Genomic DNA, 18631 nt, shown 5'->3' on the forward strand with positions numbered 1-18631 from the left:
AAGTGATTTTTGAATCATGGGAGTGATACGATGTTGCAGACTTATTCAAAGCCAAGAAGATTTGCTTCTGATCCTTCAGGAAGGCCTTAAGAGTTCAGAAGATGAGAAGCACTGAGCCCTTTTCCACAGGCCTAGGAGGCAAGAGAGCGAATCAGTAGGAAAATAAAGCTCTTCCCTTCAGCCACTAGGCCGTTTGTTGTATCAAGCACCTGCCCGTTCCTTCCCTTAAGATTCCCAGCAGACAGCAGGAGAGGCTGATTGGGGATGAGGCCAGGAGATGACAGAAAGGGAACTCTTACCTGGCTGCCCCATACTCAGGGGGATGCTGATACCTCATCAGTTGCCCCTCTGTTCTCCCTGGCTGGTTCAGGCGATGCTCACTATAGAAGTGCCCTGGCTCTTGGGACTTGCACACTACCGACTGGGATGGCACGCCCTTGAAAGGGTATTCTGGTGGGGGGCCTCGGTGTTCCATGCCCTTCAGACTATGTTGGCTTGGAGGTGGCCCTTGGGCCTTGTAGAATTCACTGGAACTGGTGGCATTCTTGTAGAGATCATTGGGTTGTGGTGGGGAAAGTGGAGCACTGGTAACAGGCGGGTGGGCTTTAACTCCACTGGTAGCCAATGACATCTGCATCAGTCTTTCGCTCAAGGATCTAACATGCCCTTGCTTAAGATCTCGAAGGCCTTCATCTTGGTGCATCTTCCCAGGCGTGAGGCGCTGGACTGATGGGCGTCCCTCGGTTCTCATCTTCTGGTTGGTGACTCCCGTGACATAGAAAGCAGCCCCAACACTAGCATGCTGTTGGCCCCTGAAGTACTGGGACTGGACCTTGGCTTCTTCGTAGGTTGGGAGTTCTTCGTTATTCTGCATTCGAGGGGACAGCTGCTTCTCCATGACGCCGTTTTCTGACTGGATTTCCTGACCCTGGGGTTCTTGGCGAGCAGGGTGTGCCACAAGCTGCTGCTGGTGATGATCCTGGGAACTCAATACATCATTCTGAGGACCTGGATTCCCACTGCCCGTGGAAAATGGAGAGCTATTCCCTGTGGCTTGCTGGTGTATGGCAAGCAGACTACGATTCTCACTGGGATTGCCATAGCGAAGCTGCTCTTGAAGCAGGCGTTGCAGTACCGTGGTTCCTCCGCTTGGCTGATCGTCAGAACTTCTCATCTCTAGAGCTGGCGGTGCTTTGTGAAGAGAGAGAGAAATTGGGCACTTGGGCTGCCCTTGACCTGGGAAGGGGAAACAGGAAGCTTAACATCCAGCTGATGGATAAATCAGTCCTCTAAGGGGGAAGAACATGTGTTCTTTGAAGGTGAGGGCTCCATTACAGAAAACAGAGGACTGTACTCATAAATCATAGATGAATTCCATGATTATCATCTTTACCACTGATATGTAGAGGAACATTCAGCCCAGCAACTGTTTTCTCTCTCCCTTTGATTTAAACAATCCTGACTTAATTTCATAAAGGAGTAGGCAAACAAGGGTCAGTCAAGTGGGGTGATGAGAGGGGCCAGTTTTCTTGGGTCCTCACTCACAAGGCTCATCTCTCTGTACTCTATTTAAATTAAAAAATGCAAACCCTAGGGCCTTGGAGGTACAGACAGAAAAATGGACAGAGCTACCCCCTAAACAGCATTTATCAAGCAGTTTCAGCATGTACCCAGAGAAATCAAATACAAAATAAGAACTTAAATAAGTAATGGGTAAAGAAGAGTTTAGCTGGCACCAGGCATAAAGGAACCCTGCCTGAGTGTTAGTTTTGCTCAGATTGCCTAGAACTCCAAAGTATAATCTTAAAAAAATAATCTTTTTTAGTATTCATTTTGGATGCTCCATGATTTGATCAGAAAATGGTGTTGAACAAATGGTACTGATACTCTTCTCCTTAGGCCATCAAAGGATAGAAAAGAAAATGGTTTGCTGCTGATGGTTGGGTAGGACAAGTTGATTTGAAATATTTCTCTGACAACTGAAAAACAACAACAATAACAACAACAACAAAATCAAAGCCCATGCTTCAGAATCAAGAATGATGAGCGCACCATTGAGAACCATCACAGGCTCCTAAAGAACTATAGTGGATGTTCTCAAACAGATAACAGAGGCCCACATTATGATTCAAGACCCAGTCATACTATGGTACACAGGGTAGCCATACCCAGTACTTTTCTTTTCATGACTTCTATTTTCTCATCTGAGAAACAGAATGGGAGGACAGATCCACCACCTCGTCTCTCTCAACACTATCCTACTCAGATCAATTTACCAGGCATCCAAAGATTCTTTTGTAAAAAAAAAAAAAAAGTTCATGTTAAGTACTGCAAGTAATCACTAATGTGAAACAATGAACTTTTCATTGTAAATATCTGAAAGAACTCAGTGTGAATGCACACACATCGCACACAAAGTCACTGTAAAAGTCAACCTCCTGAGTCTTAGGTTTCCAAAGGAAGATTCTAGACTCTACCTACCAGGTGCTCTTTATCTCTACCATATTACGCCACCTCCAAGCTCTCTGCAACTCCCTTTCTTTTGTGCTGCAGGGCATCCAGAAGGTGCACTGGCAGATGGATGTACTCAGCCTCTGGCTTTTCTTAGTCTGTGATACTTATCACAGGTTGCCTTCCAACTGTTCTATGGGATAATCTGACCCAACCGTTACCCTTGCAAAAGCATGTTTTAGTATTTTTTTTTAATTATTATTTATTCAGGTAAGTTATTATATTATTGGTGGATTTGTTTTGTGCTATTAGAAATGAAACTCAGGGTCTTAGGCATTCTATGCAAACATGCTACTTCTGAGCTAAATTCCAAGCCCTCCCTAGAAGCGCGCTCTCTCTCTCTCTCTCTCTCTCTCTCTCTCTCTCTCTCTCTCTCTCTCATCCCACCCATATTCTTTTGAGAAGTGGAAACCAACCACCAAAAGGCTAACTAACTTAGCCCATAACTGCATTTCTCTCCACTCCAGTGACACTCTGGGGTTGTTAGACGTGGACTCAAGAGTCAAATATAAAAACCTCTTCTGTTGCCTGAAATTGGACAGATGACTACCAAATTCTTTTCTTCTAGAAAAAAGAAAAGGTGGAAACAAGAATGTTTGTAGTTAAAGCAAATACCACTTCCACCCCTCTCCTGCAAAGCAGGAGAATGCAGACATTGAGCTGTCCCAGACCCCATACCTTCAAAGGTATGCCACCCCCTCCCAGGCCACACCCGCCCATCCAGAACACACACGTAAGCACCCAGTCATGTGGACGTGTGAGCCAACACATACAAATGTAGGGCCCGTGCACACAGGCACACAAATATACACACTTATGCAAGCAGGCATGCACACACACATACACGCACACACCAATGGTTCGTACCTATTTCTGCTTTCTTTTAGGCTTAAAGCCTTGTTCAGGATAGGGAACTCTTGCTTATGAGCAGCTCCAGAGACCGCAGCGGCAGATTCCCTCTCCCCTAACACTCAGGTTCAGGGTAAGCACCGGCAAGAGTCCAACCACTGGTCAGTCTGAAATGTTCAGGAGGGGTGGGGAGGAGAAAAAAAATGTCGTTTCTAAATTGCCACCAAGAGCCAGCGGTTAACCAAACTGCTCCTTCCAAGGGAAGGTGTTGTCTCGTGTGGCTTGGCTTTTTAAGTCAGTGGCAAAGGCTATCTACACTAGGGCAGAAAGTAAACCTCCCTGTTCATCAGGTGTATACAGGAGGTCGCTCCGGTCTCCTAGAGACAGAAAGGCTAAAATGTGACCCTCGAAAGTACTGCTGTGCTCAAGTCTCATAGCCTTGGAACACCATGCCAATCAAAACCATGTGGCTAAGAGCCACAACCAATGTTACCTTTGGGAACAATGTTTAGTTGGTGTCAGTAGCAGGATAGGTTCATGAGTATTTAACTGTCTTACAAGCTAGAAGGGAAGACAGACATCATGAAACAGATCTGAGGTTTAAAAAAAAAAAAGGCACTGAATATCAAACTCCTGATTCTACTGCCTCAACCTCGGGTGGGCAGAAGAAAAACAAAACTGCAGCCAAGTCATTTAATATTTATTGAAAATATTGACCATTCCAGACATTTGCCATCCTCGTGCTAGACACAATGAGTCATACAAAGATACACACAGTGTAGTCCCTGCTCCAGGTGGAGCTTACATTCTGATCAATGGCTAATCACATTCGCAAGCGGAGGAAAACTGAACATCCTACCCAGTTCAAAACAGCAGTCCTTCTCTATGCAGCCGAACATATCTTGCTTTGCTTTCTCAGCACTTCCTCTGACCCCAGGTCTCCGCCAAAGGAATCTACTTTTTAAATGAAGCTAAGTACAATTACAATTGGAGAAGAGGTAGAAACATCCCAGATACGGATTTGAGGTCATCATTTACAATTTCTGCTTTGACTCTCTCTAAAAATCCCTCCCAAGTCCAACCAATCCTATTAGAAAATTTAAGAGTGTGTGTTTCGATAAGGTTGCACATGAATCACATCCTGGCCTAACCATGACTCATTCATATCACTTTGAAGGAAGGAAAAAATAAAGAAAAGAAAACTTTAATCCACACCAGAGGCTCTGTAAGCAGCACAGCAATGCAGAAGAAACACATGAGCATCGTATTTTGGGAGCTTGCCCAAAATTTTCAAGTTTTTTTTTTTTTTTTTAAAAATCCACAAAACCACACAGTGATTAATTTAACATTATTTCCTTGCAATGTTGCCAAAAATAAACTGAGCAGATAAAGAGTGAACAAACCCGGAAATTTGTCTTTCCATCTTGTTTTGGTCCAAAGTTATGATCATGATCAAAGGCAAAACTGCTTCCAATCTGCAAGGTAATTATGTTAGGGTGTCTCTCCCTCATTTCATAGCAGAGAAGCAACTTTTAATTGGAATCAAAATCAGACTGTGCACAGAACTTTGGGAAAGAACCACCATGCTTCTTTTGTCCCATTCTGAACAAAACAATTGTCTGTGTTTCAACTGAAACACCAGAAAACAGCCCAAGGCTTTCAACTGGGAGCCTCTAGAGAGAAAAGTGCCACAGGTTTTATCTCCAGAACTGCTTAGATTCTTCTTCATGCTGATGGGACTGGTTTTCTTCACTGGAGAAAACCTTACTTGTCTCAAATCTCCTTTCCCCAAAATTTCTTCTCCTCTTTCCTATATACTTTTCAAACTCCTAAACAGTTTATAGTACCGACTGTGCTCTTCCACCCCCATACGAGGCCCTTTTGGTTTCTGTTTAATAGGAAAACAAATCACGTTCAGGAAACAAACAAACAGATAAATACTATACATAGTTCCTGTTCAGCTATGGCTCTGTTCTTAGAGGCCTTATGTCCATCTGGGATGCTAAGGACAAACAAGACACTATTAAAGACACAGTTCCTTGCCTTATGCACAACAACTAAAATAGTATGAACCCATGCATCCTTTAATTTGCCCATACTTTTAATCTTGCCACTGCCAGGGATCTGACATCATCTTCAATCAATAAAATAACCTTGTTGCTCTTGGACACACAGAGTGCCTTTGAGGGTATTGGATGGGAGATGAAAGGAAATACCTAGTTCTGTCTTGAAGAGTGCAACACAAATCCATATATTCAGCTCCTCTGTAACAGCAAGGCAGCAAGGTAAAGGTCAATTCTTACTCCATTTGCAGCCACTATTCTCTCCCCTAATAACTAGAGGTTGAGCCTAGCACATTAGTGAAAGCTCAGGTATTTCCCAAGTCAAGACCCAGCAAATGAACATTACCAGGTAGCCAGAACAAACCATATTTTTGCCCTTCAAATGAATTTTCAATAAGCCTTCCAACTCTGTTCTACTTCCTCTCCATTCAGTCTAGGAAACCTCCTTCTGTTAAGTTTGGATCAATCTACCTCATACTTTATTTCCAGATAAATGGAAAACATCCACGTCAAAATTTCTGTGACTATGCCATTGTGAATAAAACATCACACAGACACATGCACACCCTCATTAAAAGCTAGAAGCATGGGCTGGAGAGATTCCTTAGTGGTTAAGAGTACTGACTGCTCTTCCAGAGGACCAGGATTCAATCAATTCTCAGCACCCACACAGCTGACAACTGTCTGTAACTTCAGTCCCACAGTATAATATGCCTTCTCCTGGCCACCATAAGCATTGCATACAGATTATGCACAAATATACACAGGCCAAATATCCATTCAAATAGATAAATCTAACAACAGCAAAAAGCCAAGAAGTCCCAGTGTAGCCTCATGTGCTGTCAAGTTGGGCTGCTTACTGGCCTGATCTTTAATAGACATAATCTTTGCCAAGAAATCTTGTGACACAAGGCACGCATTCAATTCCTTGTGTAGGATATCATGAGTTTAACAGGTAATGGGGAAGCAGTAAAACCACCAGAAAGGTAAGGGTTCTACAGTCTTACTGTTCGACTTCAAATCTCGAATCCAGGTGTTTATTAATTGCCCCATCCATGTTTCTTTATGCCCATGGAATTTAGTGGCATGACTCCGAAATTAGGAACAATGCTGTATACCACGCATAGCATAGTGTTTATAATACTAAACACTAAGATGGGTTAGAGGTGTTCCATGTAAAATGTTGGGCATGGAGCCTGACACACAGTAAAGACTCCAAAGTTAACTATTACTCTAATTATGTCAATTTTGTTTTTTTTCTAGTATTCTTTAAAAATTTATAGATGTTTTATTTTAAAGTCACCATTTGCATCTCAGTTATGGGTGCAGGGTTTCTTAAGCCATCCACCGTCAAATTTGGGAAGGCTTGTGGGAGACCTCTTAATGCCCCACACTCTGGAGACTCTTGCAACAGATTGGCATTTGTTCTTGCTTAACTCCTCACTTGCTTAGACAATGCGTAACGGAAGAATGAGCATCAATCCTTTTCACCTATGTCATTCATTGCTTAGATCACGTTGGAAAATAGTTGAAAGGCCTTGGAATTTTCAAGGCTTACCAAGCATCTCCTGATAGAGCTGTTTCTAAAACACTAATTAATTTACAAATGTTTTATTACATTCTAATTTGTTTAATGTGTGTGTGTGTGTACGCGTGTGCACGTGTGTGTGTGCGCGTGTGCATGTACAGCATTGTGTGGGCATGCATACCATGTTGTGCAGGTACAGATCAGAGGTCAAACTTGCAGGAGTCACCTCTTCTTCCACCATGCAGCCCCTGGAGATGGAACTCTGGTCTTCCAGGGGTAGGTACCTGCTTTAACCCATTGAGCTATCATAACCAGACCAGAATTGGTCATTTCTTATTCTACTTACACTTTAGTTTATCTTGTACTGAAGCAACTAGCGTAAACATTGATAGGCAAAACATGTACCACATAGGAGTCAGTGAAACATAGAGTAGTGTGGCGAATTCTGTTGCCACCAATCTATCTTCTGATATATATCCATTTCAAAAAAAGATGATTAAACCCTACTCCCACATCTCACTGCTTACTGTCTCAAAAAAAAGTATAAGAGAATCCATAAAATCAGAATGAACATAAAAGGAAAAGGGTGTGTACCTGGATACCTGTTGCCTTAACAATCTCCTCCCATTATGTTTACTTTCATAAACAACATAAACATGACATGTAAATATTTATAATACAGAAGACACGTCACTTATAAATTCAGTACTTCAACATTGTTAAAATTACTGAACATATTATTTAGATCTCTGCAAAGCGATGAAACAAAAACCTGTTTTTGGTTTTAGAGACAGGGTCTTGCTGTGTAGCCTGGACTAACCTGGAACTCACTATGTAGTCCATGATGTCTTCAAACTTGGGGCAATCCTGCTCAGGTCAAACAGTGTTGGGATTATAGGCATGAGCCACAAAGCAGCACAATAAGATACTAATATGCCCATAATATAGGTTCTTACACTTCACTTTATTGCAAGTCTTTTAGCCATGTTTTGGCATGGATGTCATAATAAATATTCTAATAGTGTATTAATGTGCACTTACCCATTTTCAATTATTAAGATAGTCAAATGGTCCAGTCTTGTGCTACTTAAAATCATGTTATAAAAATGTCTTTGTGATTTACCCTTTTGCCATATTTTGGAAAATGTTTTCCTAATGGTATTAATTAAATCTTAATTTTAATAAAACATTGTTTCTTAATATATAATCCTACAAATGAAATAAGTGGGTCAAGGAGCACACATTTGTAGACAATCCATTAAAATAAATAAACAAACAAAATGTAGCAAAACATCAAAAGCCCCATGGAATCTTTCTTTCATTTAATATAATGTTCTTCCTCTCCTCTTTCTTTACCAGGTCAGAGCAGGGCTCTGGGGACACTGGGAGGCTACAGCCAAGAGAATCAGTGTAGGACCTCAGTGGCTTTTGAAATGGCAGAGAGTAGAATGTGGGTTCCCCTAGGAATCTAGCTTGCATGCACTTGCCCCAAATTGCCACTTGGCCAAGAAGCTAATTAGCAAAAACATCAGATGGGTGAGAACAGGTTCATGGCCTGTAATGGCTTATATCATCTTTCATTTTTGCCCTTGGAAAGGTCTGACAGTCAGCTTGAAGACATTTAGTTCTAGTGACCCAGCCTGTTACATTCTGAGAATGGAATTTGTTAGTTTCAAGATTCCCCATCTTCAATCTACTCTAATGGGCAGGCATATTGCTGTGTAAAACTGAACGTACAGAAGCAAGGAGCCTGTGTGCATGCCTCTATATGGAGCCTCAGTGAAAGCACTTTAAAAGGGTGACCTGATTTAATAAAATGTAAGTGCCACCTGTTTAAATGGTCAATGTGACAGAGGTTTTGGGTAGTGAAAGCAGCAGCCACAGATGTCCCTGGCTTCACAAGCATAGGCACGATGGTCATTTCTTTTCTTCAGTTCTTTTCCAGAACTCTCAGAAACATGCAGTTCAGCTTTTTATCTCCTTAATATAGCTTAATTTTAGCACCAACCACAGCATATTTTTCACCAACATTTAGTGAGTGTTTATTATAGCTAAGTATTTAGCTTTAGCTTATACTAAGTAGACATTGGGGTAGGGAAAAAAAACCTCAACAACAAATAATCAGAGCCCTGGCATCAGGAGCTCCTGAGAGAGTCAGGTGAGTCTAATACAATATTTCTACAGAACACAGAGCTATGGTCTATATCTCTGGTAATGCAGAAGGGGAAAGAGATCTCTGAGCTCTCTAGAAGGCCCTGAATTTGTGAATCCACGTGATTTCAAAGACACACAGAAATATATCTTTGGAAGTCATTGGTATATGGTTTAGTGATAATGTCATAGAGAGAGTTGGGGCCTACAGAGGAGGAGCAGAGTTCACCAGGGCTGATCAAATGATGGACCCCAGAAGAAAATGATCATTCGAGAATCAGGTACATTGTAAATGTTAAACTAATTCCTTTATAAATAAACTCTCAAGTCCTCTCCTCTATATAACTTCAATGAAGAAGCTCTTGCTTCAGGGATGAAGTCCCAAGAAGTAACGTGGAGACATAAAAGAAGGTAATTCTTCTCTTTTGTGCTTCTAAGTGTCCAAGCAGAAATCACAGCAAATTGACCCAGAAACAAAAGACAAGTGCAACTCGCTAGGATATGAGATCTTGGAGGCCATGGGATGGGTGTATGCTATTTCTAGCCCTCTTTATGCTTGGTACGTGCATAAAGAGTGAATGATGACTTTCCAAAGACTTGGATAGAAGCTAAACCAGAAAAGGATCAGAGGCCATAGGATGTATACATGATTATTACCTTCTGCTTCTCAGCCTTCTAAGGAGTCAGTGGTTCTTTCAACTCCTCCTGGTTTTCTCAGCAGCTATGGATGGAAATAAATAAAGGCGGATGTGATTAACTCCACTTTACAACCAGAGAAACCCGAGTCCAGAACAGATAGCTAATGTTAATTAGCTTGACCAATGTTTCCTTGTTGTCCACCAGTAGGGTTGGGATCAGAACCAAATTTCATGACTTCCTGTCCTATGTAGGTAAAGACAAAACCGTCCATACTTTCCTTGTCTGGTTTTCAAGAAGACAATTCACAACAGAATTATTTTAATTAAATTTAAATTTTAGTGTAAGAGAGAGAGAGAGAGAGAGAGAGAGAGAGAGAGAGAGAGAGAGAGAAACTCATTCAAAAAGCCAAACTCACTCAGAACTTCAACAGTATGTCTAAGTGTGTTCTACCTACGAGGAAGGTTTTAAGACCTTAAGTTAACGCAAGGATGACTGGCTTCATCTAACTCTCTTGGGGGGTGGTCTACTGACATAGTTCAGAGTCCCCCATTTTGTGATATGACTTTGGAAAGGAGCCCCATTTGCCTGGAGTCAGGGTTTTGTGTCTGAGTGCGGCTCAGGTGCTCATGGCAGGTGTGGCATCGTTCAGCAGGTGCATGGACAAGAGCCAATGTTTCCTATCAGCATGCCAAAGAACCTGAGTCACTCTCCTGAGACACGGCCCCTCCTCCAGCTGCTGACCTGCAAGCACCAGAAACCCAGGGTGACTGCGTTGCTTGACAGAGCTGAATTTAGACCTTGCCTTCTCAAAGTACTTGAGTAAGATCAGTTATGCCACATGCCATGTGGCCAAAGTAACTGCCCCAGTAACAGACACTAAGGCAGGCGTGGCCCATGGGGGGAAAAAAAGCACCAGGGACTATGTATAGAGAATGACCATCTCCTACACATTCTGGAGGGAAGTGAGGCTCAAAATACTTATATTGCATCTATAGAACATCTAGTCTTCTGCAGATGGTCCTGAAATCTCAGAAACCAATGTTTATTTCCTTAAAAGAGACGAAGAAAAATAGAAACAATTAGGAAGCATATGCTCTTAAGGTTAGTGCACCATAACCCCTCCTCTTCACACTACCAAAAGTGTGCTCAGCCCAGTCACAGAAACAACCAAGTCAGAAAATTTGCCACACTTCCCTACACAACCCCAATCAGCACCCTCGGGCAGAAAGAATCCCCGAGGGGGTGAAACAGGTCACCAATATTTTTCTTAGCTCCAAATACTATTTGCTTTGGAAAACAATCTGGACCCACCTCTCTCCTGTCCCCAACGCATGCATGTATTAAGGCAAACACATGTGTGTACATGCACATGCACACAGACGGGGGAGGGATACAGAGAGAAGACAATCATACAAGAAGGGAAAAATGAAGCAAAATGGTGTGTTATCATAAGCCACTGTAGTTCCCCAATTCCCACCTATTCCCCCAGTTCACTACCCATTAGGGAGTAAAACAAAGATCTGAACTGAAAACCCAAATGTAACAAAGGAAATTCAGCACTGTTTTCAGCACTGGTCATCTAAACACTTTTCCTCGTGTGTGATATTTTTTAATCTTAGTTTGCTATCACATGAGGAAGAATGTCACTAATTCAGTGCAAACTGGTACCCCCTTGAAAACAACTAAAACGAGTAAGGATGCACTAATTAGCTTCCTAATAGGGAAGGTTTTAATTGAACTTTTCTATAACAACCTTCATCAAAGTTTCCAGGATAACTTCATAAAAGATGTCAAGCCTGGCCCATATTTGTATCGCCTTAAAATAATTCTCAATACACAGAAACAGAAAGCTGATTTCTCTCCAATGCTGTTAACACTCAGGCCACTGCATTTTCTGATGTCAGCAATCCCCTTCCCACAAATATTCCAAGTATGCACCACCGTCCTTCTCCTTTCAATTATGTGGTTTCTCTGCTCTTTTCCTGATTGAGACCAGGCCTTTGGGATAATGAGAAGCATGTGTTGGAGGAAAAAAAAAGGTCCTAAAAAATATATATACATCAGTTTCATCTGCATCATACATAGGGGGGAGCCAATCACTTGTTCCTTTCAAAAGTATCAAAATGTGAAGTTTACTAAGGGATATCATAAGATCAGCATCAATGTGTAAAGGTGATCAGTTATTGTAATCTAAAGCAACACGAATAAGTATAAGGGAGATACCCCCCCAAGTCCACTTTTTCTAGCTTGGCCACATTTATATTTAATGTTATCTTAATGTTGCCTTTAGGGGTATTTAAATTCTGACATACACATGGAAATGAGCCACGAATTGTACAGCAAGCATAAATATTCCATCATTAATAAAAACCAGCTGTGCACAAAACACCATAAGAGCTGGGTTTCAGTCACTGGCTATCAGTAGTATTTGTCATAGGCAAATATTCCTCAAAACTTCTCTCCCTGAAAAAACAGACGCATCGACATTTGCTTTACTGTAACATTTGAAGGTACTTTCAAGAATTCACTGGTCACTTGGGTGCATTCCAACTAATGTCTCTTTCTTTCGCACACTGTTTTTTTCTCACTCTGACAGTCACTAATTTTTACTCCAACCTATGACAGAATATGAAAATATTTATTTTTTTGGAAAAGATTGAGAGGGTCAATAACATAAACATAGGGTCAATCTTAATTATAGTCAGTAAGGCAATAGGGCACCAAAGGGCACTGTATGTTATAAGAGAGCAAAAGCTCATTAAACATCAACACCTGCTCAGGACCCTATAATAAGCATGCTCTGCCATCATACAAACACCTTTCATCCAATGACCTCAAAGCATGTGCCCAATATGAAGCATGCCTAAACACCTCTGTGAAGTATTAATATCCTCGCTTCCCAGAAGGGTAACTGAAGCTTAGAGCAGCTAATTCAGCTAGCCTTGGTCACACGGCAAGTCAGTGATGGGCTGGGTAGAGAATCCCAGATCCTGGCTTCAAGTCACACAGATGAATGCCATGTCAGGCAGCCAGAGAAGGAGTGAAAGTGACTTCATAAATGTCAAGTAAACACAGAGAGAGAGAGACAGAGAGAGAGAGAGAGAGAGAGAGAGAGAGAGAGAGAGAGAGAGAAGGAGAGAACACCAAATATACCCACCTGAATTTTACCCCCAGAATCACAAAGTATGAAGCATATTCCTGTATTTCACTTGGAAATTTATACATGCTACAGACTTAGATTTTAGTATTTACATTTTAGCTCGAGAAATTTCATTGAATTTGTGGAGAAATAATATTAGTTTACCAGATAGCAAAAATTAGACATAACATAGAGATTATATCTTATTTACTGGAGGAAAGTTAGAGGTCCATGAAACTTAAGATTCACTATGTACAAAAGTTCTCAAATAAAAGAACCCTTTGTGTGTAGACCACGCTACTTTACCTATATACTGTATATTCCATTGCCTACAAAATTGTCTCCTCACTGTTTTTTTTTTTTTTTTCTTTTTCCCCAGTCTGGCAAACATTGTTTTTGAGGCTATCAATCAAGCATATCTAGGCCTTCCTGATCCCCCTTCCTCATTCTGGATCCTACATAGTCCATCCAAATGTATACTATCTTAAGGGAATATCAATGATGCAGCAATTTAAAAATAATTTCCAATCAATTAGATAAGTAAACATGGGTTCTGGTTTGTTTTTTCTTTGTGTGGAAGAGTGTAAGAGAAGGGAAGCCACAATAGACTTACTATATACATAAACCACCTCTAAATCAGGCAACCATTAGAGCTCACTGAAACCTATTTGTGCCCCCTTGGCACACCAGGAACAACACATATGAGATTCTTGACACGTAGTCATTGGTTCATACTCCATTACTCTATACGAGTTTACAATGCTTTGTGTCCAACGAGCTCTTATTGAAAAGCAACATTACCTACTCTTATGACCCAAAGTATGGAAGATTCACATTCGTAGAGGGACCAGGATTCTTGAAATTTCGGAGAGACTCTTGGGCTTATTATTTGATACTGCTAAAATACAAAGCACATTTCTGTAGATGCGTTATTACAGACTCATCCCCCAACCGACCCCTACATACAGGATGAGTAGAGGATTGTGTTTGTCATAACTGTTTACCTCACTCTAATAGCAACCCTTTAAGGGCACACTAGATAAACGAGGCCTCAGAAGACAAGCATAAACTTTTGAAAATTGACTATCAACATCACTCTGCCCAGTCTCCACAGTTTACAGTGAGGAAATGTACCTAAAGGCTAGGCTCCTCCCACCAGTGGGTTCACCCAGAAATGGTATCAGTGACCATTATTTGCTAAAATAAAAAAATAATCTAGGTCCTTGTGTTAGTCAAAAAAATAATAAATAGAAATAAAATACTTTATCAAAATGAGGTGGATAATCTTATACATTCAGAATCTACAAAGTTAGCTCTGTCTCTAGACAGTAATGCTAAATCTTTTCTACAAGCATGTGTGGGCTAAATCTAAAGTGGCCAGCATTATTACAAGCCAAAATGATATAGACAATTAACTCCATCCCATATAACAAAAGGCTTCAAAAGCCCAATAACGGCCTCATTTAGTTCAAGAAATAATTAACACAGCAAATGCTAATGTAGTCCTTTATGCAATAAATATGTTCCCAAGAAAGTCCAGATATAGTGAGGTTTTTTTTTTAACCTATTAAGCAATGGTTTAAAGACACTAAGAAAGCTAGTTCTGTTCAAGAACTTTTGCTTTTATAAAGCAAATGACCTTCTATGTTCTTTTCTTTCATTTTTCTTTTGTGTGTGTGTTGTACGTGGAAGGGGCAGCTTCCTTAAAAAGGGTCAGAAGCCCACCATGGAGGCGAGTGCTTGGCTATTCCAGCCTGTTTAATACCCTCTTAGTTCCTGCAGCTAAATTCTAACCTTTGACTTGGGGGTGGAAACCTAGATTTTGGACCAAAGTCCACAAAAGGCGAGAAGGAACGAAAAGTAAGTAATGCTAGAGACAACACATCATAGTAAAACACTGACAAAAATTCCTGGGGACAGGAAATCAATAGATCACGATTCTAAACAAATTGGTTTAGTCCCCAGCTAATTAACTTGTCACGCAGATCCCTAAACCCACTGAATCCATGAGAGAAAGAAGTGATGTAATAGGAGATTTGGAAACATTTACCATCCTAAAAGACTAGGCCCCGACCACACACACCTCTCTCCACCCCTTTCAGTGGGTTTAAGCTGGGCTTAATGGGTGCAAAGGACAATTTCTACCAGACAGTCCTGAAGAATAGATTCTTCTCATGCATTCCAAATGTTCAGTCTCCATGGAGGAGGCTACCTGGCCACAAGCATTTCCCAAGAGGGAATATATCTTCTACTCCTAACTGGTAACACTGCCTCTGTCCGAAACAAAACAAAACTGCTAACCATCCTGAGAACTTGGTGGGGGGGGGGGTGTGTGATTTTCTGGGATGAAGGAAAAGAAAAGTTAAGAGGGGAGCAGGAGGGTGTGAGAAACTCCTCTTGTCTCCAAATGGAAAATAAGCCTAAAAACTGGATCAAAAGAAGAAGGGCATTTGGGGGGAAGGGCTGCTTAATTACAAAGACACCCTTTTAAAGAAGGCACAGGCCCTGGGAGAGAGCTCTTAGGAGAGGCCCAGAAGCAGATGTACCCACTTAGAATGCTGGCACTCAATGGGGACCTCAAAGTCAAACTACCCATCCCTCTATCTTGCTACTAGTCCATTCTCAAAAGCATTAGAAGGTCCACTTCATTCTATAACAAAAGTAGAGGAAAATTGACCTCCGAAAATGCCTTAGTTATGCATTAGTCTATTAACCTTACTTCATAAATAAAAAATTACATCTGATTCTCCAAATCTCAATGACAAATATGAATCTATTTCTAAACTTTTTTTTTTTTTGGGGGGGGGGTCAAGTAAAGGGACTCCGGATATCCATGTAAAACTTACTGTACATACAGGTAGAGTTACAGGCTGTGTACCTAGGCTGTGAATTAGAAAGAAAAATAAATTTTAAAGAGACACAAACTTTTTCAAAGTATGAAGGGACTCAAAATGAAGTATGATGTAGCGCCAGAAAGGGCCCATAAACGACACCAGGCAAACCCGTACAGAATAGCTGGGACCTGAGTTATCTTCTGTAAATAGATAAAGCTACTCCACAACCACCTGGCTAATAAAATGTCCCAGGCCCATTTTAAAATGTAGTTTGGTCAGGCCAGCTTTTCCCTCCCAGCTGATCTGAAATGTGATAGCCTTTATAATTGTCACTATGTAACATTGTAGCATTCCTGCTCTATCTTCCCGACCACCCCCAACCCACTTCCTGCATCTTCCGCAACCCCGTTAAAACCAACCAAAGATTTTATGTAAATAAGTCAATTCTTTATTCCCTAAAGAATAAGCAATGGCTTTCCGGGACATCTCCAGAACAAGTCTTTCAACCCCATTAGTCTAAAGCCTTTGGCACTTGCACAAGTGAAGAGAGGTAGGAGACAGGTAAGAATTTACCCCGTGTCCAAAATGGCATTTCGGACTTTTCTTAGCTATTGAAGAAGGGTGCTGAAAGTCTGAAGTAGTTTCCCAAAGCTAGTCTGAGAAAGAACGAGTTTCACAAGGCCAAACCCAAGAAGAGTTACATATATCCTTAGCCCTTCATCACTAAAAATTATGGTTGATTATCTTTCTAAACGAGAGGGGGGGAAAAAGTTATAGTATAACTTTTAAATTGTTTCCCCACATCTGGAGGCAAGGGGTTGTCTGGAGGCTTTTCCAAATTTTTCCCTTTCATCTTTCATTAATTTGTATTCAGCCCTTTGCTGCAAATTATTCGCATACTATGATTTATTAGCGACAATCATCAGGGACTGCCCGTGGTCTATAAAATCTGTCATTCTCATTCCTCCTTTTCCTTCTTCTCATCATCTATCTATGAAGATGGTCTTGCTGTTGATGAACAAAAAGTTCCGTGGCCAGGGCTCAGACCTTAAATCAACCACCTTCCTGATGTTGCACAACTACTTATTAAAATCTTCTGACCTTATGAAGCAAATAACGGCAGTCTCTGGCTCGGGAGGCTCACTACCACCACCACCAACAACAACCACCAGCACCACCACACATGCATGCATAAAGCAAATAGTTGTGTGGTTCATTACTTCCACATTTTAAAACTTGAAGAATTCATGGCCTTGGGGTCAGGAAGGGTGAGCTCCCAACCCAAGCCTAAGCACTTAGGAGAAAGCAATGCTATCTGAGATAAGGGCAATTCCTCAAGCTGAACTGAAGGTAGACCTCGGAGTCCCTAACTTAGTTGCAAGACTGAAGGTAGACCTCGGAGTCTCCAACTTAATTGCGGGACTGAAGGTAGACCTTGGGGTCCCTAACTTAGTTGCGGGACTGAAGGTAGACCTCAGCGTCCCTAAATTAGTGTGTGTGGGGGAACTGAAGGTAGGTAAACCACAGCGTCCCTAAATTAGTGTGTGTGTGTGTGTGGGGGGGTGAAGGTAGATCTCAGGGTCCCTAACTTAGTTGCGGGACTGAAAGTAGACCTCGGCGTCGCTAAATTAGTGGAGGGACTGAAGGTAGACCTCGAATTCCCTAACTCAGTTGCGGCGGGACTGAAGGTAGACCTCCGAGTCCCTAAATTAGTGGGGAGACTGAAGGTAGACCTCTGAGTTTCTAACTTAAGTTCCTTAAGCGATCAAATCAGTAAGGATCTACAAGAACCTAGGGAGGAAGTAAAGCAGCACCAAGCAATGGCACCCCTTCCAGCATCTCCTCCTTAAAGTAGGACAGGGACACATACTTTTAAACTGCGTTAAATAAACTTCTCGCACATTTCAGAAAACTCAAGGCCAGCGGCAAAAAGAGAACATACAGGCAACCCCACAGACACATACAACAATCTACTCACAAATACGGTTATGATCAAGTTTACACCACCACAGATTACTGCCCCAGTTCCCCGGCAAAAGTAAAGACGCTTCTCCTACCTCTGAAAGCAATGAAGACAAGGTGAGGACTCTCTCTGCAAGCTCAAGCGGTTTGGGTCCCGGGCCGGAGGCCAGGGATGGGTAGGGACGAAGCCCCAGGTCCCGGCTACTCCCCACCTCGCTGCTCCCTCGGGTCTCTCCTTGGTGGCAGTGGACGAGCAGGATACCGGGCCGGAGGGTGGAGCAGCGGATGGTGAGAGGCGAGATAGGCTGGAGGTGGTGGTAGTGGGGGAAGGCGATGAGAACTAAGGGAAGAGACGAAAGAGAAGGGAGACAGAGGGGTAATTCAGGGGTCTACCAGCGAACGCAGCCAGAAAGCTCCTCGGAAGGAAGGGGCGTGACTGCGATGAAGGCAGCTCCAGAGAGAAGGGTGAGAGGTAGAAGCAGGGGAGGCACGGTGGCTTTTCTTCTGGCCGTGAGCAGCTAGGACCGCCCACAAGGAGGCGGGTGGATGATGGAATGGGCAGGGCCGAGGGCGAGGCCAGCAGGGCGGGAGGCGGGAGGGAGGCCCGCAGGACCCCGGCAAACGGGAGGAGGCGGCACCCCAGGAGGCCAGGCGGCCTTCAGGCGGGGAACTTTCAAACAATTGATCTGCTACGTAGGCTAGGTTAGAGAGTCTGGGAAAGAGAGATCTGGGACAACGCGCAGGCTCTTCCGTCCTCCCACGCGGTGGACTCTACTTGGTGATGGTAGTTCCGATAGTGCGTACAGGAATTAAAGTGGGAGAAAGAAAGGCACGGGATTCGATTTTTAGTTTGGTTTGTTTGGTTGGTTGGGTGGTTGCTTTTTTTTTTTTTTTCTTTTTTCCCAAAGACTTCAATAGTCTATGGCGGCAGAACAGCAGAGACGGGTGGGAGAGT

The 18631-nt window shown here is 42.3% G+C and overlaps 1 protein-coding gene across 3 annotated transcripts in view; it reads right to left on the reverse strand.

The window, feature by feature from the left end:
• The window catches only part of Amot (angiomotin), a 58335-nt gene extending 40167 nt beyond the window's left edge, over positions 1-18168 (reverse strand). Inside the window, exons 1-4 of one of the 3 annotated variants that reach the window (XM_021187363.2) lie at positions 17772-18168; positions 9760-9823; positions 3379-3527; positions 300-1236 (exon numbers count right to left, since the gene is read on the reverse strand). In XM_021187363.2, coding sequence (XP_021043022.1) covers positions 300-1174 — 875 coding nt within the window. In that variant the 5' untranslated portion in view covers positions 1175-1236; positions 3379-3527; positions 9760-9823; positions 17772-18168. Of the gene's footprint in view, positions 1-299; positions 1237-3378; positions 3528-9759; positions 9824-17771 lie in introns of those variants that run through there. The other 2 variants (XM_029534157.1, XM_029534158.1) reach the window with 2 other exon arrangements.
• Positions 18169-18631: the final 463 nt, after the last annotated feature.

This window comes from Mus pahari, chromosome X (genome assembly GCF_900095145.1).
Source record: "Mus pahari chromosome X, PAHARI_EIJ_v1.1, whole genome shotgun sequence".
Lineage (NCBI taxonomy): Eukaryota > Metazoa > Chordata > Mammalia > Rodentia > Muridae > Mus > Mus pahari.